The sequence below is a fragment of the Ctenocephalides felis genome, unplaced genomic scaffold (assembly GCF_003426905.1).
Source record: "Ctenocephalides felis isolate EL2017-DRISC unplaced genomic scaffold, ASM342690v1 CF-g0.4_SCAFFOLD_03571, whole genome shotgun sequence".
Classification (NCBI taxonomy): domain Eukaryota; kingdom Metazoa; phylum Arthropoda; class Insecta; order Siphonaptera; family Pulicidae; genus Ctenocephalides; species Ctenocephalides felis.
The window spans coordinates 27,986,116-28,009,499 of NW_020539725.1; the positions used below are offsets into that span (position 1 = coordinate 27,986,116).

The 23,384-nt window shown below is 28.1% G+C and overlaps 2 protein-coding genes across 2 annotated transcripts; both read right to left on the minus strand.

The window, feature by feature from the left end:
• Window positions 1–303: 303 nt before the first annotated feature.
• Window positions 304–11,327, minus strand: LOC113385892 (synaptic vesicular amine transporter). Its single transcript, XM_026623715.1, has 12 exons — window positions 11,185–11,327; window positions 10,520–10,613; window positions 10,066–10,235; window positions 5,227–5,353; window positions 3,296–3,435; window positions 3,159–3,199; window positions 2,257–2,406; window positions 2,046–2,189; window positions 1,850–1,976; window positions 748–816; window positions 446–603; window positions 304–378 (listed from the first exon to the last, which is right to left on the minus strand). The coding sequence occupies exons 1-12, from the start codon at window positions 11,294–11,296 to the stop codon at window positions 304–306; spliced, it is 1,407 nt and encodes a 468-aa protein (XP_026479500.1). The 5' UTR covers window positions 11,297–11,327.
• A 2,660-nt stretch (window positions 11,328–13,987) lies between these two features.
• LOC113385455 (very-long-chain 3-oxoacyl-CoA reductase-like) lies at window positions 13,988–22,664 on the minus strand. The gene is made up of 6 exons (XM_026623306.1): window positions 22,554–22,664; window positions 17,711–17,757; window positions 17,561–17,636; window positions 16,692–16,860; window positions 16,435–16,603; window positions 13,988–14,344 (listed from the first exon to the last, which is right to left on the minus strand). The coding sequence occupies exons 1-6, from the start codon at window positions 22,597–22,599 to the stop codon at window positions 14,015–14,017; spliced, it is 837 nt and encodes a 278-aa protein (XP_026479091.1). The 5' UTR covers window positions 22,600–22,664; the 3' UTR covers window positions 13,988–14,014.
• Window positions 22,665–23,384: the final 720 nt, after the last annotated feature.

The window sequence follows — 23,384 nt, forward strand, 5'->3', positions numbered from 1 at the left end:
GTCCTGACAAAATAACAACGAAAATTGTGGATTTCTTGCATGTTTTTTGCTGATTTGTTTTTGACACTTACTCAGCATTTAAAAATAATATTTTTGGATAGCTACGCGCCCTCCTGGGGGCTCCCCTGTGAAAGCGTGCCCCACAGGTTGGAAATCGCTGAACTAATGTCTTTGATTTTTTAGGAAAAAATGTTGGGGAAAAAACATTTGGGGAAAAATCGTGGACTATTTTAATTTATTATGTTAATTAAATATATGTTGTATCACAATACAACATATACCTATATGTATTTACAATTATATTTATAATCTAGTATATTTATTACCAGCAGATTTACTGAGTAGTTTTCTGTCATTTTCGAATATTGGACATGATTGCTGTAAGAGAAAACAATGTCTAAAAAAAACTATTTAATTTAAATTTGAAATGAAATAGAAATCTTACATGAATTGGAATATTTTCTTCGCTGTCTTCACGACGTATTTCATATCCCCTCATCAAATAAATCAGTAGAGGACTGTACATCAAATTTAATATACCCATAATACGCATAAGATTCGAAAATCCAATAGATTGAGCAAATTCGCCACCTAATATTGGAGCTGAATAAAATATCAAGTTAATATCAAATCTGTTGTCACAACAATGCTTTTGATATTGAATATATTATATATGAATGTAGAAAATACTTATTTCGTTTTATGAAAGAAAATTTCAAAATCATAAATAATTAGAAGAAACACTACCCAAGGAGTAAGCCAAACTGACAGCCATTTGTTGTAAAGCATAGACAGCTCCATAATGCGTGCCCAAACCTAAAAATGTTAAGAAAACATTAAATATATATATATATATATATATATATATATATATATTAGGGTGGTCCTTAAAAAGGTCATTTTCGAATTTCCTTGCTCCCAGGGGCTCAAATGGTTCCAAATAGATAAAAAACAATTCTCTGAAAGTTTTAGCCCTTAATATTGTCTTTTAGATAGAGCGCAATTCAATCAAAGTTTGTATGGAAAGAGCATGGAAAAAATTTTGAAAATTAAAAAAAAATGTTTTAGGTGTAACTTAGCGACAAATGAATGAGTTTTATTCATTCATTTGTTTGCTAAATTACATCTAAAAAACATTTTTAAAATTTTTGAAAATTTTTCCATGCTATTTCCATACAAAACTTTGATTGAATTGCGCTCTATCTAAACGTTAATATTAAGAGCTAGAACTTTCAGAGAATTGTTTTTTATCTATTTGGAACCATTTGAGCCCCTGGGAGCAAGGAAATTCAAAAATGACCATTTTAAGGACCACCCTAATATATATATATATATATATATAGTACCGCTTTATATATACATATTGTTAGCCGACTATTGGCTAATTATAAACACAATATAACTCGGTTTATATTACTTTTAATCTCCGAACATAATCATACATTTATACACAAAATGAAATAAGCCTCCTGTTTGAAAACCTTCTCTTATTTTTCAAAATCATGCCATAATGATTAAATCAAATAATATTAACTAATATAATAATATTTAAAAAATATAATAATAATAATAATAAAATAATATGTGCCCTAAAATATATATTTCGCTAACAATATATACATACTTAAGTATTTTAAGTTATTGAATAAGCTTAAATTATATAATTTTCATTATTCTTTATTCTTATTTTTATTCTATTTGTACTCTATATTTTCTTTTTTTATACCCTTCTTTTACTCTAAATTTTACGTTTACATAATTTATCTATGAGTATAATGAAAATTAGCATTTGCAACTCGCTATAATTTTACAAAACAACTTAAAATATTTACAAAAGCTTAGAACGTACCTTCACAATGTCTCAGATCAACTAGTGTTGCTAAGAGTGGTACTAATGAAGCATCCAAGGTTCCAATTCCCAATCCAAGAAAAAAATGCGGCCATATAAGCTCAGAGACCGTATTTGCAGTAGGAATCTAGAATTATATTATAGGATTGTCGCTATAGGATTTCTTCCAACTTTTGATACATGACGACAATCTTACTAATATACTTGAAAAACCAACAAGAATCAGAGCGCAAATGGAAACTTTCCATTGTCCAAATGAATACGCCAACCCGCCAACAAAGTTTGTCCCAACGAGATAACCAATACTATCAGGCAGAAATACAGTGCCTAACTGCCATTTCTGTAACAGAACTAGATTTCAGGTTTTTAATTTCAGTTTAAGTTGAATATAAGAATATCTGACTAGCCTTAGGTTTGATTCTGGTCATGAGCCAAATTGGTAAACAAGGTTCTAATATCGACATTACAGACGTTGATACGCAAATTGCTCCACTTATAATGAGGATCAATTTGTCGCTCAATAACTCTTTCACACTTGTTGATGAATATTGAAGATTCTAAAAATTATGTTCTGTTCTAATAACCTCTTCTAAATACCATAATTATAAAACAAATATTAACATGCATATTACAAATTCTGATTTTATTGTACGTCCTTTTTTGAAATTGATGTTCGATGCCCAAAATAGACTGAATTTTTTCTGACGGTATATTTTTTTTGAAGTCAAGTCCCCATTTCGAGTCAAAAGATGATTTTTGTTAGCAATTTGCTTGTAAACGAAATACCATGATGTAATCAAGTTTATATTTAGTTGAAGGCATTATATTATAAGTGAAACAAATATATGATCATTTTTTGCCATCAAAAGCTATACCACTTCTTAATTTCAAAAATTAATTATATTTGTTTATATAATATATATTAGTCAAATTATGAATTTACGAAAGAAATTTGTTAAGATTAGTGTTACATTTTTTGAGCTTTTTCTCAAAGTTCAAATTCCGTCAAATTGACAGACTGCGCAAACTTAGTGTTAAACAGAACTTTGCTCAATAAAAATAATTCAAATTAAAAAACATAAATTAAATTATTAACGTTATTGATTGAATCATCACTAAGATTTTAATAATTTACAAGGACAGTTTTTGCAAAAGGTAATAATATGAATTCTCTTCCATTAGAAAAATCTATATATGATTTGAATATAATTTGATACAGCTTACAATGGTTATGTAAGTATTCATTTTTATGTAAATAAATGATATTTTAACAATATGCTTAAGGCGTTTTTAAAAATGATGTACATACTTCACATTTCTTATGCAGATCCATGTAATAAAATTGCACAACTATATGAGTAAGAAGAATTATTATAAATAATTAAATCATATCAATTACAATTATAATCAAAGTTTAAGCTTTTAGTTAATTTCAATTTGGTTTACCTAAAACAGCTGTGATTAAAACTGTGATAATGTAGAAAGGAGCACTTTTGTCCAAGAAGGCATATAGGAAGCTCCCAAATGGGTACCCTATTAGTACTCCCAATGCAATGCTCCCAAGTACTATTCCCATTATACGAGACCTGCAAAAATTTCATATGTATATAAAATTTGGTGTCAATTTTGTTAAGATAATACACTTTTTGGAATTTCTTGTTTTTTTTTAGAGAGATTTGAGTTTCTTTCAAACATAACTAATAGATGTACATTTAAAAAATGCAAATCCAAGTTATTAACATTTATTTAAAGAAAAAAACTGTCGAAGTTACAAACAATAGTAATAAAACTTAATATCAAACACAAATATCCTTAATTTATAATTGTTTGTGATTAGTACGTAAATAACAGTGACAAACTAGTGGGGCGCATGGCATCTAGCCTTAAGGCAAATTGCTGCAACTTCTCGTACCAAATATTATTATTTTTTCAAAAACGATTAACATTTTTGAAAAAAAATTACTTCGAAAAAAATAGATTTTTGAGAAACTAGGAATTTGACAAAAAATTACTTTCTTTTAAAAAAAATGTTTTTTTGGAAAAAAAATGATTTCTTTATTTTGACATATTTTGGAAATTCTGAACTTTTCTTCAAAGCAATCGTACTGCTTTAACTGCATACAGACAAAATGTCAAAGCGCGTAAGCGCGGCGTCGCCGTCTAACGAACAAACATTGGTACGGAATCCATAGGAATGCAAACAAAATTTATACTTATTGTTAAAATCTCTATAAAATATCTGATAATTTGATGTGCATATGTCTAATGATCATTTTTGACCGCCAAATGGCACTTTTTTTTACTTTTTTCATTAGATCTCCAAAACCGCTAGACCTGCCTTTATGAAAATTTGATCAATTCTTCATCTTGTCAATACAAGTAAAATGTTTTTTTTGAATTATTAAAATCGGACGCTCCGTTTTTTTAAAAACTGAGTTACCGTTTTTGGCACTTTTTTCCCCGTATCTTAGGAACGGCTAGACCTGCCTTCGCCAAAAACTAATTAGCACGTCTCCTTATCAATATGAATCAAATGTTTTTTGAATTTTTTAAATCGGCTTATCAGTGTTCCAGAAATCGTCGACGAAAATTTATATCCGCACACACACACGTACACACATACATCCATGTTTTCTAAGGTATGCCAAAATGTTCAGAAACATTTGAAACGTAAAGATAAATAAAAAATTTTTTTCCGATTTTTAAATAAATTAAAGTGCAGTAAGAATTATAAGATAATTAAAAATATTTATAAGATTATTGAAATATTTTGAATTTAGTTGTTTGCCTTAAGGCAAGTTACATGAACTTTCCGCCATGTTAAAAGATATATTTATATTTATTTAATGATATATATATATATATATGTATATATATATTTATATATTAATTTATAAGTGATTTATAAATATACCGAGAAACTAATGCAGATTATCCCATTTTGAATAGAAAAATGTATTAAACATTATTGAAAAACAAGCACGAGCTAAATACATACACAGAGTATTTTTTTGTGAAAGTGCGGCTTTATTTGCCCATCGATCAAGGGCTGAAACGTGGACGTTTTTTTTACTTTTCTGTTAGTTAAAAAGAAACGACTCGGTCGAACGTCGTGCAAAACTGATAAACACTAGTAGTCCTCATCAAGTTCCATCAAACGGATTTAAATTTGAATCGGTTCAGCCGTTTTTGAGAAAACGTCGAAAAAAGGTAAAAAAATCGACTCACATGCACACGCAATATATTTTCCAAATTTGGTCTCATTCGATTTAGAATTACTTGAAACACAAATATAAAATAAGATTAGCAAGTAGGATTTTCTGGTGGAAACATCAGAAAGTGATTTTATAATAAATAGTGAATGAATAAATTCTTGCCTTAAATTCTCATCCGGATATAATTCAGCAACGACACACATTGCTGCAACTCCTAAGCAAGCAGAAGCAGAACCATGTATAGATCTAGCCAACAAAAGGCTCCAATATGTCTCTCCCAAAGCAAAAACTGCAAATAAAATTTTATCAAGATATAATTATTATAAAAACAATAATGTTAGCTCATTTTAACCAGTATTAAATTATTTTAGTTTCTTAACACTAAACCTATAAACAAATTGTTACCTATACCCACAGCGCGCGGTGAAATTGACCTACAATTAAAAAGTTTTTATTTTATTATTTAATTCAGATAATGATTGATTTAATGTTTAATTTATATAAAATAAAAAAAATTCATAAAGTTTCATATAAATTTTAAAAAATTATATGAAAAAAAACAAATATGATTAAATGTTTATACAGAATTCAGATAATGATTGATTTAATGTTTAATTTATATAAAATAAAAAAAATTCATAAAGTTTCATATAAATTTTAAAAAATTATATGAAAAAAACAAATATGATTAAATGTTTATACAGAATGCCATATGCATAAATTAATATACTTTAATCAACTTTCTCATATTGTTTACCAATTATTTTAGTCTGAAATGTTCATTTGAAGAAAATATATTTGTTGTTTCGTAACTTTCACAAAAAAAGTTTTTCATTCACACAAAAAGTGATTGATGAATGATGTTAATAAAAATGATTTTGAATATGCATCGTCGATTTGAAAAAAATATATAACTAGTGGGGCGCATGGCATCGTGTCTTATTATTTTTTTTTTAAATATTAACATTTTTGAAAACAAAATTACTATGAAAAAACTAGATTTTTGAGAAACTATAAATTTTTGACAAACAATTACTTTTTTTTAAAAAAAAAGACTTTTTGAAGAAATGAGTATTTTGAAATATTTTGGAAACTCTAAACTTTTTTTCAAAGCAATCGTTAACTGCATAGAGACGAAATATCGAAGCGCGCAAGCGCCGCGTCGCTGTCTAACGGATAAACAATGGTATGGAACCCATAGGATTGTAAACAAAATATATTAGTACGGGAGCCAGCAACGTTTTCGAGCAAGCATTTTAGTCAGGCTGGTTTTTTGGTATGTGGTCCTTGATGCTCTCTCGGTTAGGGTACGGGCCGTCTGGCAGCTGGAAGTGGTTGCGTTAATTAGTGCGCAGCCAATTTGTACAGCTCGATTTCAAAATTTTGAAAGCATTTTAGTCAGCCCAATTTTCGTTTTTTTGACTTCGAATAGGTTCAGCAGACTCAAATTTTTTGTTGCCAGACATTTTGGGTGCTGCTAAATATGTGCCAGACGCCAATTTATTTATTAATTTTTTTAAAAATTCAAATCATTTTAGTCCGTCTGTAATTTTAATATTATGTTCATTAAGGGTCAAGAAACATAAAATTAATTTGCCAGACGTTTCTGTGGTTGTTAAGCATGTCTAGCAACGAAAAAAGTTTGGCAATATGATACTAGTAGACAGAGTGAGACAATCGCCAAATACATTGGCACGAATGAAACAAAAAACTATTATACTCGTAAGAGCGCTATACGTTTACTAGGCAGAAAACTATAAGAAAAATCAAGTAACTATATTAGACAGATGTGTTTGTTATAAACTTCTCTGCAAAATTGTGTTTATACCATTTTTCTTTAGAATCACCGTTTCTTACAAATTGCCATCTGGAAAGTTAAAAAATTCATATTTCTCATATTATGCAGCCTTTATAAATACATCATCGAAGGTGAATTATGAGTGAAAAATAAAAATCCATTGATTTGTGTTGGATAGATGAGTTTAATGAGTCTTTTGATATATCACATTGTAGTATTATTGTCCCAGTGTGGGAGGGTCGCATACCTGATTGTTTTGAAGGAATTAATCGAAATAATTATCTATAAATAAATGCGAGGCGTGTTATAACATCCAAAGTGCTTAAACTGTTATCATATTGAATAAATGTGCCAGTTTCTAGTACCAACACATGAGAAGGAAGATAAACTGTAGCTACATTACTGTATTATTGTATCATTAAGCCATAAGACGAATAAATCTGTATAATAGACGTTTTTATTCGTCGTTAAAAAAACGATATTCCCAATTATAATCTTGATTTAAGAGACCTAGGTCGAATGACTATCATTATAAATAGTGATACATATTGATCTAAAATGATCTCATTTGAATTTTTGAATTATTAAATACACTTTGATTTTTAAAAAACATTGCTCAATTTACAGCTAAAAGCTGAAAGAAAAAAGAGCGGAGGATGTTTGCTGTACAATATATATTGTATATATACTAGAATTTTAAGATTCTATTCTAGGGGTAGCTTGAACTAGTAAGGTAGCAAAACTAGTATTACCAGTATTAAGTATAGTTATGTGTTACAAATAGTTGCTGCTAAAGCTAAGTACCATGTAAAATGAAGTCATTTGACTCAGTTAACTTTGCGATAAAAAAAAAATTGCGTATTACAAAAATAATGATTATTGTCAGTTCTCATTGCAAAACTTAAAATATATGATATTCTTAGGAAATTGACGATGTTACTTAACCACTGTCGAGTCAAATTTTTGAAAATATTAACAGCAATATTTTAGAATCATTAACATATTTTTTAGAGCTAGTAAAATTAAAAAAATGACTAATATGATGCAATTTTTGTCTTTTCTAATTAGGGTTTTATTTAACTTTATTTTATTTGTTTTATGAAAATGTTATTGAAATTGCACTAACTTTGAATAGTATACGTATTGCGCTCTTACGAGTTTAATAGTTTTTTGTTTCATTCGTGCCAATGTATTTGGCGATTGTCTCACTCTGTCTACTAGTATCATATTGCCAAACTTTTTTCGTTGCCAGACATGCTTAACAACCACAGAAACGTCTGGCAAATTAATTTTATGTTTCTTGACCCTTAATGAACATAATATTAAAATTACAGACGGACTAAAATGATTTGAAATTAAAAAAAAATTAATGAATAAATTGGCGTCTGGCACATATTTGGCAGCGCCCAAAATGTCTGGCAACAAAAATGTGAATCTGGATAACTTATTCAAGTTATCATATCAAATATCAAGTCAAAAAATGGAAATTGGACTGACTAAAATGCTATAAACTAGTATCATATTGCCAGACATTTTTGCTTGCCAGACATGGTTAACAACCGCAGAAACGTCTGGCAAATTAATTTTACGTGTTTTTACCATTAACGAACATAATACTAAAATTTCAGACGGACTAAAATGATTTGAATTTTTAAAAAAATTAATAAATAAATTGGCGTCTGGCACATATTTAGCAGCGCCCAAAATGTCTGGCAACAAAAAATTTGAGTCTGGTGAACCTATTCGAAGTCAAAAAAACGAAAATTGGACTGACTAAAATGCTTTCAAAATTTTGAAATCGCGCTGTACAAATTGGCTGCGCACTAATTAACGCAACCACTTCCAGCTGCCAGACGGCCCGTACCCTAACCGAGAGAGCATCAAGGACCACATACCAAAAAACCAGCCTGACTAAAATGCTTGTTTTGAAAACGTTGCTGGCTCCTATACTATATACTTATTGTCAAAATCTCTATAAAATATCTGATAATTTGATGTGCATATGTCTAATGATCATTTTTGACCGCCAAATGGCATTTTTTGTTACTTTTTTTACTAGATCTCCGAAACCGCTAGACCTGCATTCATGAAAATTTGATCAGTTTTTCATCTTGTTAATACAAGTAAAATGTTTTCTGAATAATTCAATAAAAAAAAAATTCAAATCGTGCGCTCCGTTCTCTTAAAAACTGAGTTACCGTTTTTGGCACTTTTTGCCCCATATCTTCGAAACGGTTAGACTTGCCTTCGCCAAAAACTAATCAGCACGTCTCCTTATCAATACGAATCGAATGTTTTTTGAAATATTCAAATCCGTGTTCCCGAAATTGTCGACGAAAATTTGTATCCGCACACATACACGCACACACACATACATCCATTTTTTCTAAGGTATGCCAAAATATTCAAAAACCTTTGAAACGTAAAGATATATAAAAATTTTTATTTTCGATTTTTTTGCGATTACTATAACAATGCTTTTACTCGTCGTCTCTCTATACTTAATTTACGCTTTTTTCCAAGTAGGATCAAAATGTTGAAATATACCAACTACAAATTTTCGACCCTATGTTACATTTTTTTGCAATCTGGTCCACCACATTTTCATCGAACAATGTGCTAATACAAATTCTAACAGTTTTCGGAACACTTTTGCTGCTTTCTCCTATTTCTATTGGATAAGGTTCGAAACCAGGGACAAGTCTTTTTACGGTTTACCTTTTTACACCGTGAGAGTCATGTGAGAGTAGTAAAATTGGATTTATACAAATTTCTTTAAAATTTGTGAATGATTTTTAAAGCCCACTTATTAAAAATTTACTATTGAATTCACAATCCGCCCAGAACTTCAGTCTAAATTTGTCTGGTTCATTTGGTATATTTTTCATAATCTGCATAACATTATTTCCCACCGGTCAAATTGACCGACCGCGGTAAGGTCACTTAATATTTTTTTTCGGAAAATTGAAAAAAATAATTGAAAGTTCTTAGAATTGTCATATTATTTGAAAATGTTATTTCAAGGCATAAAAATGTCTAAGTTTAAAAACGATCTTTTTGACCGACGTTGGTTGGTTTAGGTTTATTATTAGGTTTACGGAGCCCGTCGAATGGAATTCAAACTTTGAAGTGAACTACTAAAAAAACCATAGCACTCTTATGCTCTAAATTTAGAATGTTTTATAATTAATAATTATGCTTACGAAATGACGACAACCACAACTGCAACATTCCCAAAAATATCGGAAGTCTGTAACCAATTCGCTCTGTCAAAATTCCAACTAAAGGGTTGCAAATAAGCTGAACAATTGCTTTAGCAGAGAGCAATAGTCCAACTGAGCCATTTTCTAATCTGATATAATCAAGCTGTAATCTGCAAAGATTAGAATTAAAAAAAAACAGTAAGTTTTCATAAAAAAGCGTTTAGAAGAGCAATAACGTATAGTCATTTCTGAAAAAGTTTCTTTGACATAAGTGATTATAAAAAAAAATTAATAAGTTAAAGGAAAGTAGATGAAAAGAATAAACCTTGAAACAGAACGGGCTTCATAATTCATGTTAAATTAGTTTCAAGCAATATTTTTACATGCTTTATATGGAAATTATTTTTTTACAAACATTAAGAACAGCTTTGATTAACTATCTTAACTGTCTTACCTGAAGGATTCTGTAGAATTTGCACTTAGTAATTCATCATTTACCATGCTAATTTTTTGTATTTTTGTTGACAGAAAATCTGGCAGTATTGGAACTGCAAGTGATAATTAATTATATGAAAATAATATATAATACATAATATTGAAATAAATATTATATGATAATATAATACTAATGTTTATGTTTTTATATCACTTAGATGAATCTTGTGATAAAGTATTGTAAAAGAAATAATTCTATAACATATAAATAAAATATTAACCCTCTATGGGTACAATTTTTGTTTTACATAAATAAATGAAAATAAAAAGTCAGTAATTATGTTCATCAAATTCATGTATCAAATAATTATGTTTAAACCATTTTTTGGGTTTTAATGAATTATGTTACTTTTAAGTAACAGCGGCCTATAATGTTAGCACTTTTTTGTACGAAAATGTTATTTCAGATTCGGAAAAGCCTAGCAAAGGTCATAAATACTAAATATAGTATTGGTTATCTTGACAAAGTTATAGATTTATGCGTCATTTCAAGAAAAAAGCTATAATTTTATTGTAAAATTTCAGAAAATTTGGAATGTGCCCTGAAACTCACGCGGGTCCATTTATAAAAGGTAAATATATCATTCAAATATGTTTTAATAAATATATAACTAGAATAATTACCTATGACCGTAAGAAGCATGTTGTCTAAAAGTAAGCAAGTGTAAACCAAGCCAACTAAAAGAAACTTTGACTCCAAATTGTTATTTCCTTGATCTTCCTCCATTTGGAGCATATTAATTTGTTGCGATGATTTCAATACACCTGGCACAGATGGAACGCACACAGCTAATAATAATTGAATTATTTATATGAAATTATTTACATTCTCGATGCACTATATCAATATTTGAAATAAAATATCAATTTAAAAATTAAATAAAAATAAATATATATCTGATTATTTATATGTATTTAGAAAATGTACTTCCGAAATAAAAATTTACCTGGTAAATACCACTTGTTGCTTTCGTCGTTATTGCAAACTTACTGAAAATGTGAATATAGGATTGGGCATGCGTTATCATACGTACAAGAGCATACACACACACACACTAATACAGGTTTATTCGGAGATTTTATATGTATTTACACATATGTGCTTACCGAAAAGACATATTGCAACTTCACACATCAATGCACGTAATGTCCTTTTAAACTTATCAGCAAAATTCAGACTCTATTAAAAATACCATGTGCACACACACACACACACACATATATATATATATATAAATATATTTAGGTGTATATATGTGCACATTCAACTATATTCACAGCATCCGCAAGTACAAATTCGATTACATAATAAATTGAGTTTAACTGGAAACTAACCAAGTTAAAATGTAATTTAACATGAACTATCCACTGCACACAATAATATATCGAAATATACAGTGAAAAATAATAGTGTTGTAATAAAATTTTATTTATTTCTTTATACAAATAAATAATTAGCAAATATAATATATGTATGCATATATATATATATATATATATATATAATATAATATATTATGATTTACGAGTCCTGTATTCGATTAAATGTGCCCATAATTATGAAAGTGGTCTAAGTCAAAATTAAAAAAAAATGAGTTTATCAGTTATTTCATACCACATTAGTTTAAACTAAATGTATTCAATGTAATTTTTACGAAATTGTCAAAAATGAACCATTAGATAGTGGTTGTAATTTCAACATTATATGGAATTCATTTAGTGTTAATTATGAAAGTGGTCTAAGTCAAAAATTTTTGGTGTCACGTCATTCCTTTCTACCGAATGATCGTGATTTTGGGTTGATAGAAATGAAAATAAAAAAAGCAAATTACTTATACAACCCTGAGCATTATTATGAATTGATAGAAAATTGCAGAAGAAGCAATATATTTTCGATCAAGCGAATGTCGCAGCCGGATTTTATTTCAACGAAATCATTAAAAGATACAATAACAAGAAGAGTAAAAAATACCGAGGGCGAATCTGTCTCTTGGTTACAAATTCAATGGATGAGATTCTTGAAAAATGAACCTTATAAAATTTTTTAAGTTTTATAAAACTTCTTTAGATAATTCTACATTTCACGTTTTGGATCTTTCACCTAAAAGAGAAAGACCAAAAATATACGGAAATATTAAATTACCTCCATTATATACCAGCATTAGACCAGTTTCGGAAGAAAAACAAAGATATTATGAGTTTACTAACGTACAACCCTCCAGTTTTTCAGGAACATTTTAAGAATCTTAAATACTCAAAATAATGATAAAAATAGATTACCGTTTAAAAATAATTAATAAATGCTCACGAATTATTTCAATAAAATTATTGCTTCAAATAAAACTCAAAGTTTTTTATGGCTTTAAGTCATTTATAGGACATTCAGTTAATTTTGAGAATGGTCTAAGTCAATTCGACCTTTAAAAACAATATTATCGTATAAAATTTGCACAAAATTTCATATTCATAATAAATTTCCATTAATTAAGACTAATAAAATTAAAAATTAAAATGTCGCATAATGTAAAAATATTTTTTAATTTATTCAAATGCAAATCATTAAATATCTCGAAACAAGAAATATATGACTTAGACCACTTTCATAATTATGGGCACAAATTGTGTTTGTATTCTGAACAGATAATCCTAATAAATCAAAAAGTTTTATATGTAATATTTTTTTCTATCCATCCGAGAAAAAATGTGAAATAATAGATGTTATTGAAATACTGGTATTCATAATAACAAAAAGTGGATAGTTTATTAAATATTATTATAATTAAACTCGCAAAAATTTTGAAACTAGTACTTATCTAGTTCCGAATTGACGAAAATAAATACTTACTTTCAAAAAAGCATTTTTTATTTAGATTTTCTGTTTGATTTTATATAGATTTTTTGTCCGGAACAGAAACACAGATGTATATATATATATATATATATATATATATATATATATATATATATGAGTGTGTATATATGTATATAATTTAGTTTTATTTAATATATTTCTGGCAGTCTTTCCTGCAATTTGTATTTTTTGTTGAAGAGCAGGAATATTTGATATTGACTTATTTTGATTTTATCGTCACAAATCAAAATTGTTTATATTTTTTACTGTTAATAACCCGGAAAAACTCATAACACGTCATCATCTAAAACTGAAACGTATTCAAATTTGGCAGAGAGCTAATTAAAAAAATTATTTAAATAATTTGTATTTTTAACAAAAACTGTTATTCTAAGTTATAAATAGATTTAAACCCATCTACCACATGACGAATTTTACTATTGAAATAAATAAACTTCAATTATTGAATTAAATTATTATGGCAAAACTATCTCCTGGCATAAAAAAAATCGTTGAGACATTTAGAAGATATAGTTTTTTGAATGAAAAATTAGAATATTTCCAACGTCTACTACCTATGATAAATAACATTATTTATAAAATCTATTTTACTTCGACTCGTTTGAGAGCTCTAGACCTGATATTTCTCATTTGCCCCATGATAATTTTGACTGCCATCGGCGTGCATATGCTTTTTAGCATAGCCACAGTTGCCACAAGTAATGCATGTGGGTAATATCCAGTTGTGTGTGAGGTGACTCCAACTGTTTTCAAGGCGCTGTCTACAAATGTTGCCGGACTTGGAGCCATCCAGGCAGATTTTTTGATTTTGCTCATATTGGTTGCCACGTAACCTGGTGCGACACTTTGGATGATGATATTGTCAGAAGCGTATTCGCTGGCCAAGTCAGTCGAGAATTTTTCAATGAACGCCTGAGGAAAGACAAAGAAATACGATGTACACCACAGTTCATATGAATTTTGATGAAGATATTGATTAATTGTTTTGTTTTTCTTAGCGTGTGACTTGTTTGGACTATCAATAGTTTGTCCTCTCTAGTTGTGATATACTTTTTATTATCCTTTCTTTAACATCATTTTTGATATTTGATTATTAGGCAGCAATGCGCCTATAAGGTATGAGACCAATTCGCGAATAATATACAAATGATCTGTAATCGTATGTTTTGGTAGTCACAAACAGTCAAAAATCTACTGTCTTTGCTGTGCAATCAAGCGTTTTACTCTGTATCTACTCCTAACACCTAATCTTCAAAAGACACAAATGCCAGCGCATCCTCTTTTTAGTCTACTACGAAAATGGGAAATTTACATTCAAAAATAATTAAACTAGCATTGTTAGTTAGTTTTAACTAGCACTTGGTAAAACCTAATTTGTTTTTAACAATAATTCAGCAACATTTTAGTTAGGAGCAGGGGCGTAGCTACCAAAAGCTAAATATTTTTTTTTTTACATTTCTAATTACAATCTGTCATACTTAGGACATTCATTAATTGTTTTGACATTTTATTATATGGATCTTGAATAGATGGCAACCCAGTAGTTGTCCAATACAGTTATGACTAATTATCTATACTTAAAGTATTTGCTGACATTTTTATTATAGTATACCCACGAGAGGCGATTCTCACTTGAGGCTATATTAGAGATCTATAACATCAAGTGGAAATTTGACATCAAAGTTGCCTGATGTCAGGCTATGGCGGTAGCGGGAATCGAACCAGCGAACCCGGGACTAGTTGGTGCTAGCCGATATCGCCACCGCTGGCCCAAAAGCTAAATAAATGATGTTTCAAAAAATTGAAAAATTTTTCCGCCATCATGACAGTAAGCATTTTATTCTTGGCCCTTCCAGTTACAATCGCAACTGCCAAAAAGAAATTTTTCGAAATTAAAAAATTACGCGAAAACTTTAGAAACGTCTACCAGACCTAAATACAGAAACTTTAGAAAATCTATAACCTATTATCTAATAATTAAGTTTTACGAAAAAATGCAAGGAAAGTAAATATATATATGGAATCATTTGTTAACAAAATCAGAAAATTAGAAAAAAATAGGTAGATAAATAAATATTCTTTTAAATCTATGTATTTTTATATTTTGTAAAAAAAACTTTTTATTATGGAGCTAGGCCCTAGATTAGGAGCAAGTTAGAACCTGATTAGAATTGATTTCAATGTACTCATTCTAACATAAAAAATGAAATATAACAAAAATAAGTATTACAGTTAACGCCCGAATAACACGGTAGTTCTATAACGCGAATTCCCTCTAACACGATTTAAGAATTGAGACCATCCCCCTCATAATACGGTACATTTAAAGCACGGATATGCTGTAACAGTATTTGGGAATTGATCAATGCCATAATAAAATAAAAAATATAGTAAAACCTATGAAAATCAAACTTTATCTAATATAAATTTAGTAAAATCGCTATACTAGTGCAAAGATAACTAATTTCATATTTATTACTCGTACGTACTATCGAAAGAAATTCTAGGATTATCCGAACAATGTTTTCTTATTTCTGAAACAAAGATTTTTTAAATAAAATGAGCATGAAAGTTTAATAAAGATAACTTTGCATTTGTTAAATATATAAAGATCATTTTGCTAAAAGCAAGTAATTGCGAATATATTTTTTTGCAAAAAATAATGCACGGATCTGAAGGTAGTATAGAAAACTGGTCAGAGGATGAAGATATCTTGCAAAAAAAAAAGGATCAAGAGCACTTACTTGTTAATTATGACAAAAAAATCATAATTCATATAATGTATATTACTTCTTGAAAAATAATAAACATCACAATATTTATTATAAAATTATGATATGTAGCATGTGTTTTAAAGTTCTAGGAACGTAACCCCTTTTTTGAACAAGTTCTTTGCCCCGTATACCACGGATTCGCATAACATGCTAGTTTTTTGGAACGTAAGTACCGTGTTATACGGGGGTTACCTGTATTTATGCAATAATGAAACATTAGTTTATCACCTTAGAAGCAGCATAAACGGCCAACATCGGACTGGGAATTAAGGCAGCAGTTGACGAAATATTAATAACAACTCCCTTCTTTCTCTCGACCATTGCGGGCATTACTACCCGACACATTCCAGTCACAGAATGCACATTACAGTGTACAATATCCGTAAACAATTTTCCTCTGCAAAAATAAAAATTATAAAAACCATTATTTAATAATGCATGCTTTTATTCGGTTTATGATAAAATGCGAATACATAATCACTTACCCGTCTTTAATATTCAGAAAATATTCAGGATATGGGTAGCTCATTCCAACATTGTTTATCAAAACACCGATTTCTAAACCGAGTAACTGCTTTTCAATGGAATCGAATATTTCTGATCCTCCAGTAAAATCTGCTTGTATCACTTTAGTTTGAACATTTGTTGCAGTCTCTTTTAAATGGAAGTAATTAGGAAAAGGTTAGATATTTTAAAACTATTAAACTTTTAACACATATTTTGATGCATCTCGTAAAATAAACTTCGCATGATCACAATATTTTGAAATACAACAAATGCATTTGAGAATAAATTAACTAAAAAATGGAAAATTGGGAATGGTATTTGGTCAAGATTTGACCAGGGCTTTTTCTATTTAACCTGGAAACCTTCGGGGTAGGGGATACAATTGTATGAGTATAAATACCTGTAACTTATAATAATGAAGGAGAGTAGCAAAGGTAACGAGAGAAGAAGGTTATAGAGTGAAGATCAATATATATATAATAAACTAAATAGTGGTTTTATTCACATATCTTATGGTGATGAAATATTTATAATTAACAGTCCACTTAAGATCAAATTAATCACAGTGATCCTCACCAGTATTGAAGCTAATTGCTCCAAGAATAACAAATCAAATTGCCCTAAAGGCAGTTCGATGAAAAATATCGCATAATATTACTTTGCATATATTTTATTATCTTATTGGATTTAAGTGAAGTGATTTTGATTTTATTGTTGTGTCTTAAAATTTGGTACATTCATTTCCAATTGTTTCATAATTTCTCATACCAGACATCCCTGTCAGACAGTGATATGAAAATATTTTATCAACAAAATAAAAAAAAAAGTTTCCTCAAATGTGTGTTACCTATTTCTTTGGCAACGCTCTCCAACTTCGACATAGTTCTGCTTATAAGTACTATATCCATTCCTTCTTTGGCTAACTGAAATATTTTAAAAAAATATATAAAAAAAATATTTAATTTATATAAATAATATTCAAAATTAAACTACTTACTGCCATAGCGTATGCTTTGCCAACACCATCGGTAGCACCGGTGACAACTGGAATAAAATCAAGGTTTTAATTATAATAATTTAAAAAAAATAATTATAATAACAATCTTAATGCACTTTCCGAGCATTTCTTTATTATAGTAATAAATCAAAGAAAGTTCTCACATTTATTCTGTAGCAAGTTGTAATTTTCTATCGTTTAGATGTAGTTTTCTTTTCTTCATAATAATGAACATCAACATTTGGATGTTTCAGGAATATTAAATGTTTTCAAATACATTACTATAAATGCTGTAACATTGTCGAATATTGCTATGATAATCATGAATACATATTTTTAAGAAAACATAAAACATTAGCAGAATTAATCAAGTGTCTTTAATATCTAATAAGACTTTTAAATAAGATTATTTTTTTTAATTACTATATTTGTTACAACTGCTAAATAATTAACATCTAGTAACAGTAATGAACAATTATATAAATTTATTAAAATGAGCACAAAATAAAGGATAGAATTTTTAACAAAATGATACCCGATCAACATACTGATTTAATATAAAATAAAAGTAAATAATAATAATAATAAAATTAATAAGTAAAATAAATAAAATTTCTGAATAATAAAAATAATACTAGAAAAACAATAAAGTAGAATACAAACAATAAGTGAAAGATAATAATAAATATAAAAGAATAACAATATTAGAAATAATAAGATGATAACAATATAATAATAATAATAAAATAAGGTTAATAAAATTGGAAAGTGTGGAAGGAAGGTGAATATTGGGGATTGAAAGTATTTTTTAATCAATCGCGTTAAAGAAAGAAAATTAATACAGTACATTAAAAAATAAGTGTTAGAGTTATACAATCCTAATTAAAATAATTTTTTATGTAAAATAAAGATTTTTCATTTCATTTTAAAATATCTCAATCGAAGTTCAGTCAGAAACTGACAGAAATCGAGATAAAAAATGACGTAATTACTATAATTCTTACCAATTAGATGTTTGTGGTAAGACGGTGCAAATTAAGGATTATATGTATTTTTCATATGTATTATAAAAGAATAAAAATTGACCAAAAAATTTAAAAGAAAATCTTCGTAGTCGCCAATACCTATCAATCAAAATATGCAGAAAACTGTCCAAATTTTCACGTCGATTGAGGCACACACACAGACATACATCCATTTACATATATTCATATATAATAATTATGTAAAATGCAATAAAATATTAGAAAGTATTCGCTATTTATGAAGGCATAATTGTAGAGACATAAAATTCATGGCAACAAAATTTCACCAAGCATTAGCAATGTTGGAAAAATTATACATTAGGGTGGTCCTTAATATTGCCATTTTCCTTGCTTGCAAGAGCTCAAATGGTTCCAATTTAATAAAAAACAATTCTCTGAAAGTTTTAGCTCTTAATATTAACTTTTAGGTAGTGCCCAATTCAATCGAACTTTGTATGGAAATAGCATGAAAAAAATTTTGAAAATTAAAAAAAAATTTTTTTAGGTATAACTTAGCAACAAATGAATTAAAAGTGAAAATTCGTGTCATTATTTATTGAAAATTCGACGCTCTGCAAAATTTTTGAAAAATTTTTCATGCTATTTCCATACACAAAGCTTTGATTGAATTGCGCTCCAGCTCTAAAACTTTCAGAGAATTGTTTTTTATCAATTTCGAACCATTTGAGCCCTTAGGAGCAAGGAAATTCAAAAATGCCCATATTAAGGACTACCCTATTATACATACTAAAATTTTCCAACAAAAAAGTAAAAACAAAATATAATAAAATAAATAATTTGGTTTCGAATCAAACACAAAATGTTCCACTTATTCGAAAGATAAAATATGTTAACTAATGCTAAATGTTAACTTCTTGTAATGCTGAATAATGTATTACTATAAATGTTACATTGATAGCCGAACAAATAGATAAAACACAAGAATAAATACATGCTTCTATATTCGTAAATATAGGACAAATTCGAATAGCTTACCGAAGCATTTCGTTGTAATTATAAATAGAACTTTGAACTGTCTCATATGGAACAATAGTATATATTATACATTCATACCTGTACTGACCTTATAAATTAATTTAAATTTGTAATCTATGAGACCACTGTCTACGAAATATCGTTGACAAGACGATGTTCTAATATAATAAAAAAACTGGTTTTGATAAAAACTAGAAATATTATACTTTCACTTCTGTTATATCACTTTCGTTCTCTGTAAATTTTTGAGACACAAATGACCGCGCTTGACCTCGACATTGCTTTCGATAATTATTTAAATCGATTTAAGAAAAAGTTTAGTATTAAAACACTATTAGGTAATTTGGTTTCAATTATATAAGCTAGATTGAAATAATTGTAGAGGCAATAAAATAATAAATGATATAAAATAAATCATGAAACAATTGATCAATAGAATAAGAAAATCAAATTATAATAAATTTTTATTTATATGTACACTATCTGTAATTAGTTTTGAATTTTAAAATCTAATTAGTGGTGTATGGCATCGTGCCTTAAGGCAAATTGCTGGAACTTTCCGTACAGTAACGAATGTTCGAGGAATATTAAATGTTTTCAAATAGATTATTATAAATATTGTAACATTGTCTAATATTTATAATAATTATATAAACTGAATTGCAAAGTTGAAATTATTTGTTTCAAGTATGTTAGAACTTTATTCAGAATTGAAATTAAAATCTGAATTATTTTCAATATACAAAAAAAAAAAAAAAAAATGAAACAAAAATTATTCTCCAAAAGCAATTATTTTGTTGAAACAAGCAGAAAGTTTTTTGAATCATTCAAATCGGACGCTCATTTCTCTCAAATACTGCGATTTTTTGCACATTTAGCTCTGCATCTTTGAAATGGCTGGATCTGCCTTTGACAAAAACTAATCACCACTTCTCCCAATCATTATAAATTAAATGTTTTTTTCCAACGATGAATTTTTAATCCCTTGAATATATAATTTCAATCAAAAATTTTTAATGTTTAGAGTTTTTCAATGTACGTACTTTTTCTTCTAATACAATTGTATATCTTCTAAACTGACTTGACCCTTAACAGTCTACTAAAATTTCATTTTTCACCATTTGCAAAAAATAGTGGATCATATTTATAAATGACTAGCAAACTCGACGAACTTCGTTTCGCCACCAGATGGTTTCGTGAGAAAGATGAAGAAATTTTTTGTTTGTTTTATATTTGAAAAGGAAAAAAATGATTTTATTATACAACAGTAAAGAATTTATTTCGATTACAAAAATGAAGTGTTTTTTAGTTGAACTTCTCTAAGTAAATAAAAGTGAATCCGCAAATTATCCGTTTCATTGAAGTGCTCTTTGGTAAATCACATTTTTTGTTTTTTGGTCTGACGTTAACAAAAACAAAGCGAATGGTTTTCCAACTCGTGAACAGGCAACGTAAATCTGCCCATGTGAAAAACAATGATTTTCTAAATAATCTATTTGAAATTTATCCCGCAAACACTAAGCGATTGGCCTTGCGACTTGTTATTGCAAACGCAAGGCGAACTGGAAATTGCAATCGTTTGAAGTCAAACGGAAGACCAGTCGGAATCATTGGTATGTCACCAAATCGACAGCAATTTTTGATTGAATGGTGAAATTCAATGCGTGTACATCATTATTCTTTGCGGCAAGAATTGCTCGTTGACTTAACCAAGCATAATTCTGATAATTCTCACTAATGTCATTACTCGAATTTTTAATTACGGTGCGTGAAGTTCCTGCAATTTGCATTAGGGCACGATGCGATGCACCACTAATTTTCTTAGCTATAAACCTTGCAGAGCCCGAGACCTTTGCAACGAATGCAAAATTGTCGAAATCGGTTCGTGCGTTCTGGAGTTATTTCGTCAGGAAGGAAAACCCGACTTATTTTTATATATATAGAAGATTATATGTAAAGTTTACAATAGCTTAGCTTACAGAAAATCAGTTAAATCAATATTAACTTATTTTCATTTTCATCAATATTTTAGTTGTAAATTTTGATGTAAGAAAATGTCATCGCAAAAATTGTAATACATTGAAGCAATTGTTAATTGATAAAATAACCAAAATATTGTATGTATGTGAGTAATAATTCGCCTCATAATGATGAAAATTTCACTTTAATAATCAAAAATATCTACTCTGTATCAAGATTAAAAGCAAAAATTTGTAATTTCTTTCACACAAGACATTTAATTTTTTTTTTCGAAACCTTCATATAAATCTAAAACAGATAAAATACTCAAAAAATTTACTAGAAAAGTTTCTTTAACAAAATTCTGAACAACCTCATAACTGAATTGAACATCAAATGAAGTTATTAAATTTTATGATCAATTTGATATCTATTCTTTAGGAATAAAGCTGATACAAAGTTTAATATATTTTATCAACGAAAATTTTATTTAGAGAGGTGAAAGTGCTATATTTAAATTTAAAAACTAAATATCAACTTGAATTTCACTTAAATTTAACTTCACTTATATTTAAAACATAATTTTTTTCAATAATTATTTAATATATGAATAATAATTATTCACTTATTAGATATTGATAATAGCCTAGCGTAAAAAGTATTTCTTATAATAAAATGAAATTAAACTAAAAATATTAGGATAGTTGGCTATCATAAACAATCATAAATAGTCCTTATTTTACATTTTTATACAAAAAAGTAAACTGTCGATAATCAAAATAATATATATATATATATATATATATAAATTATAAATATATATATATATATATATATATAATATATATTATATCTTTACATACCGGCCCATTTTCCCATAGATTTAAAATTAATTTTTGGTTTCAGCATTGGTCCTAAAAAGTTGCAATAAATCCATGGCACTACGGTTTTTGCTAACTTATATCCAAGGATAGATAAACATATTAATCCTGTTTTTTCTAAAGCGGTAAACATCCTTGATTTAGTCTAATTATCTGCAAAAAATCAAAATAATATGTAAGAAAAAATGTGTAAGAAAAATAAACAAAAAAATCAAACACCATGATTGGAATTCAAAATATAACGTACAATATGAATAATATAAACTAGATAATATAAAGTTATGAAAGAAATGACTAAATTCAAATGTAGAAGTGGCTGGAGAAAATAATCAAAAATTTAAACTCACCTTCTAATTATAATTTATAATAAATATTGTGCAATAAAAGTTACACCACTCGCATGTACCTAAAACAAGATTTTGTTATTAAGTATTAAAAATAACCTATGAAATAAACTCAAAACATCACTTTGCATAAACTCATTAAAAATTACACACGTTTTTTTATTTTTTATTATCTCACAATACATACGTTTTTATCATAGATTTTTTATCACGCACGAATAAATTTACAAATATCGCGTTATTTTTTTTACAATTGTGATATTCAGGTGCTATTCGTTCAAATGCATCACTAGGAATATCTTTTGATAAGGAAATCCGAAATGCGCAAGTCACAAAAAGAGAGTTCGTATTTTAGTGTATGTACATATGAATATGTATATGTGTACATGATCCCTACCATACGAATTCATTTAAATGTATTTGTAGAAGTTTGAATGTGTGTACTCGACGAGAAATGCTCTCTCTCCCA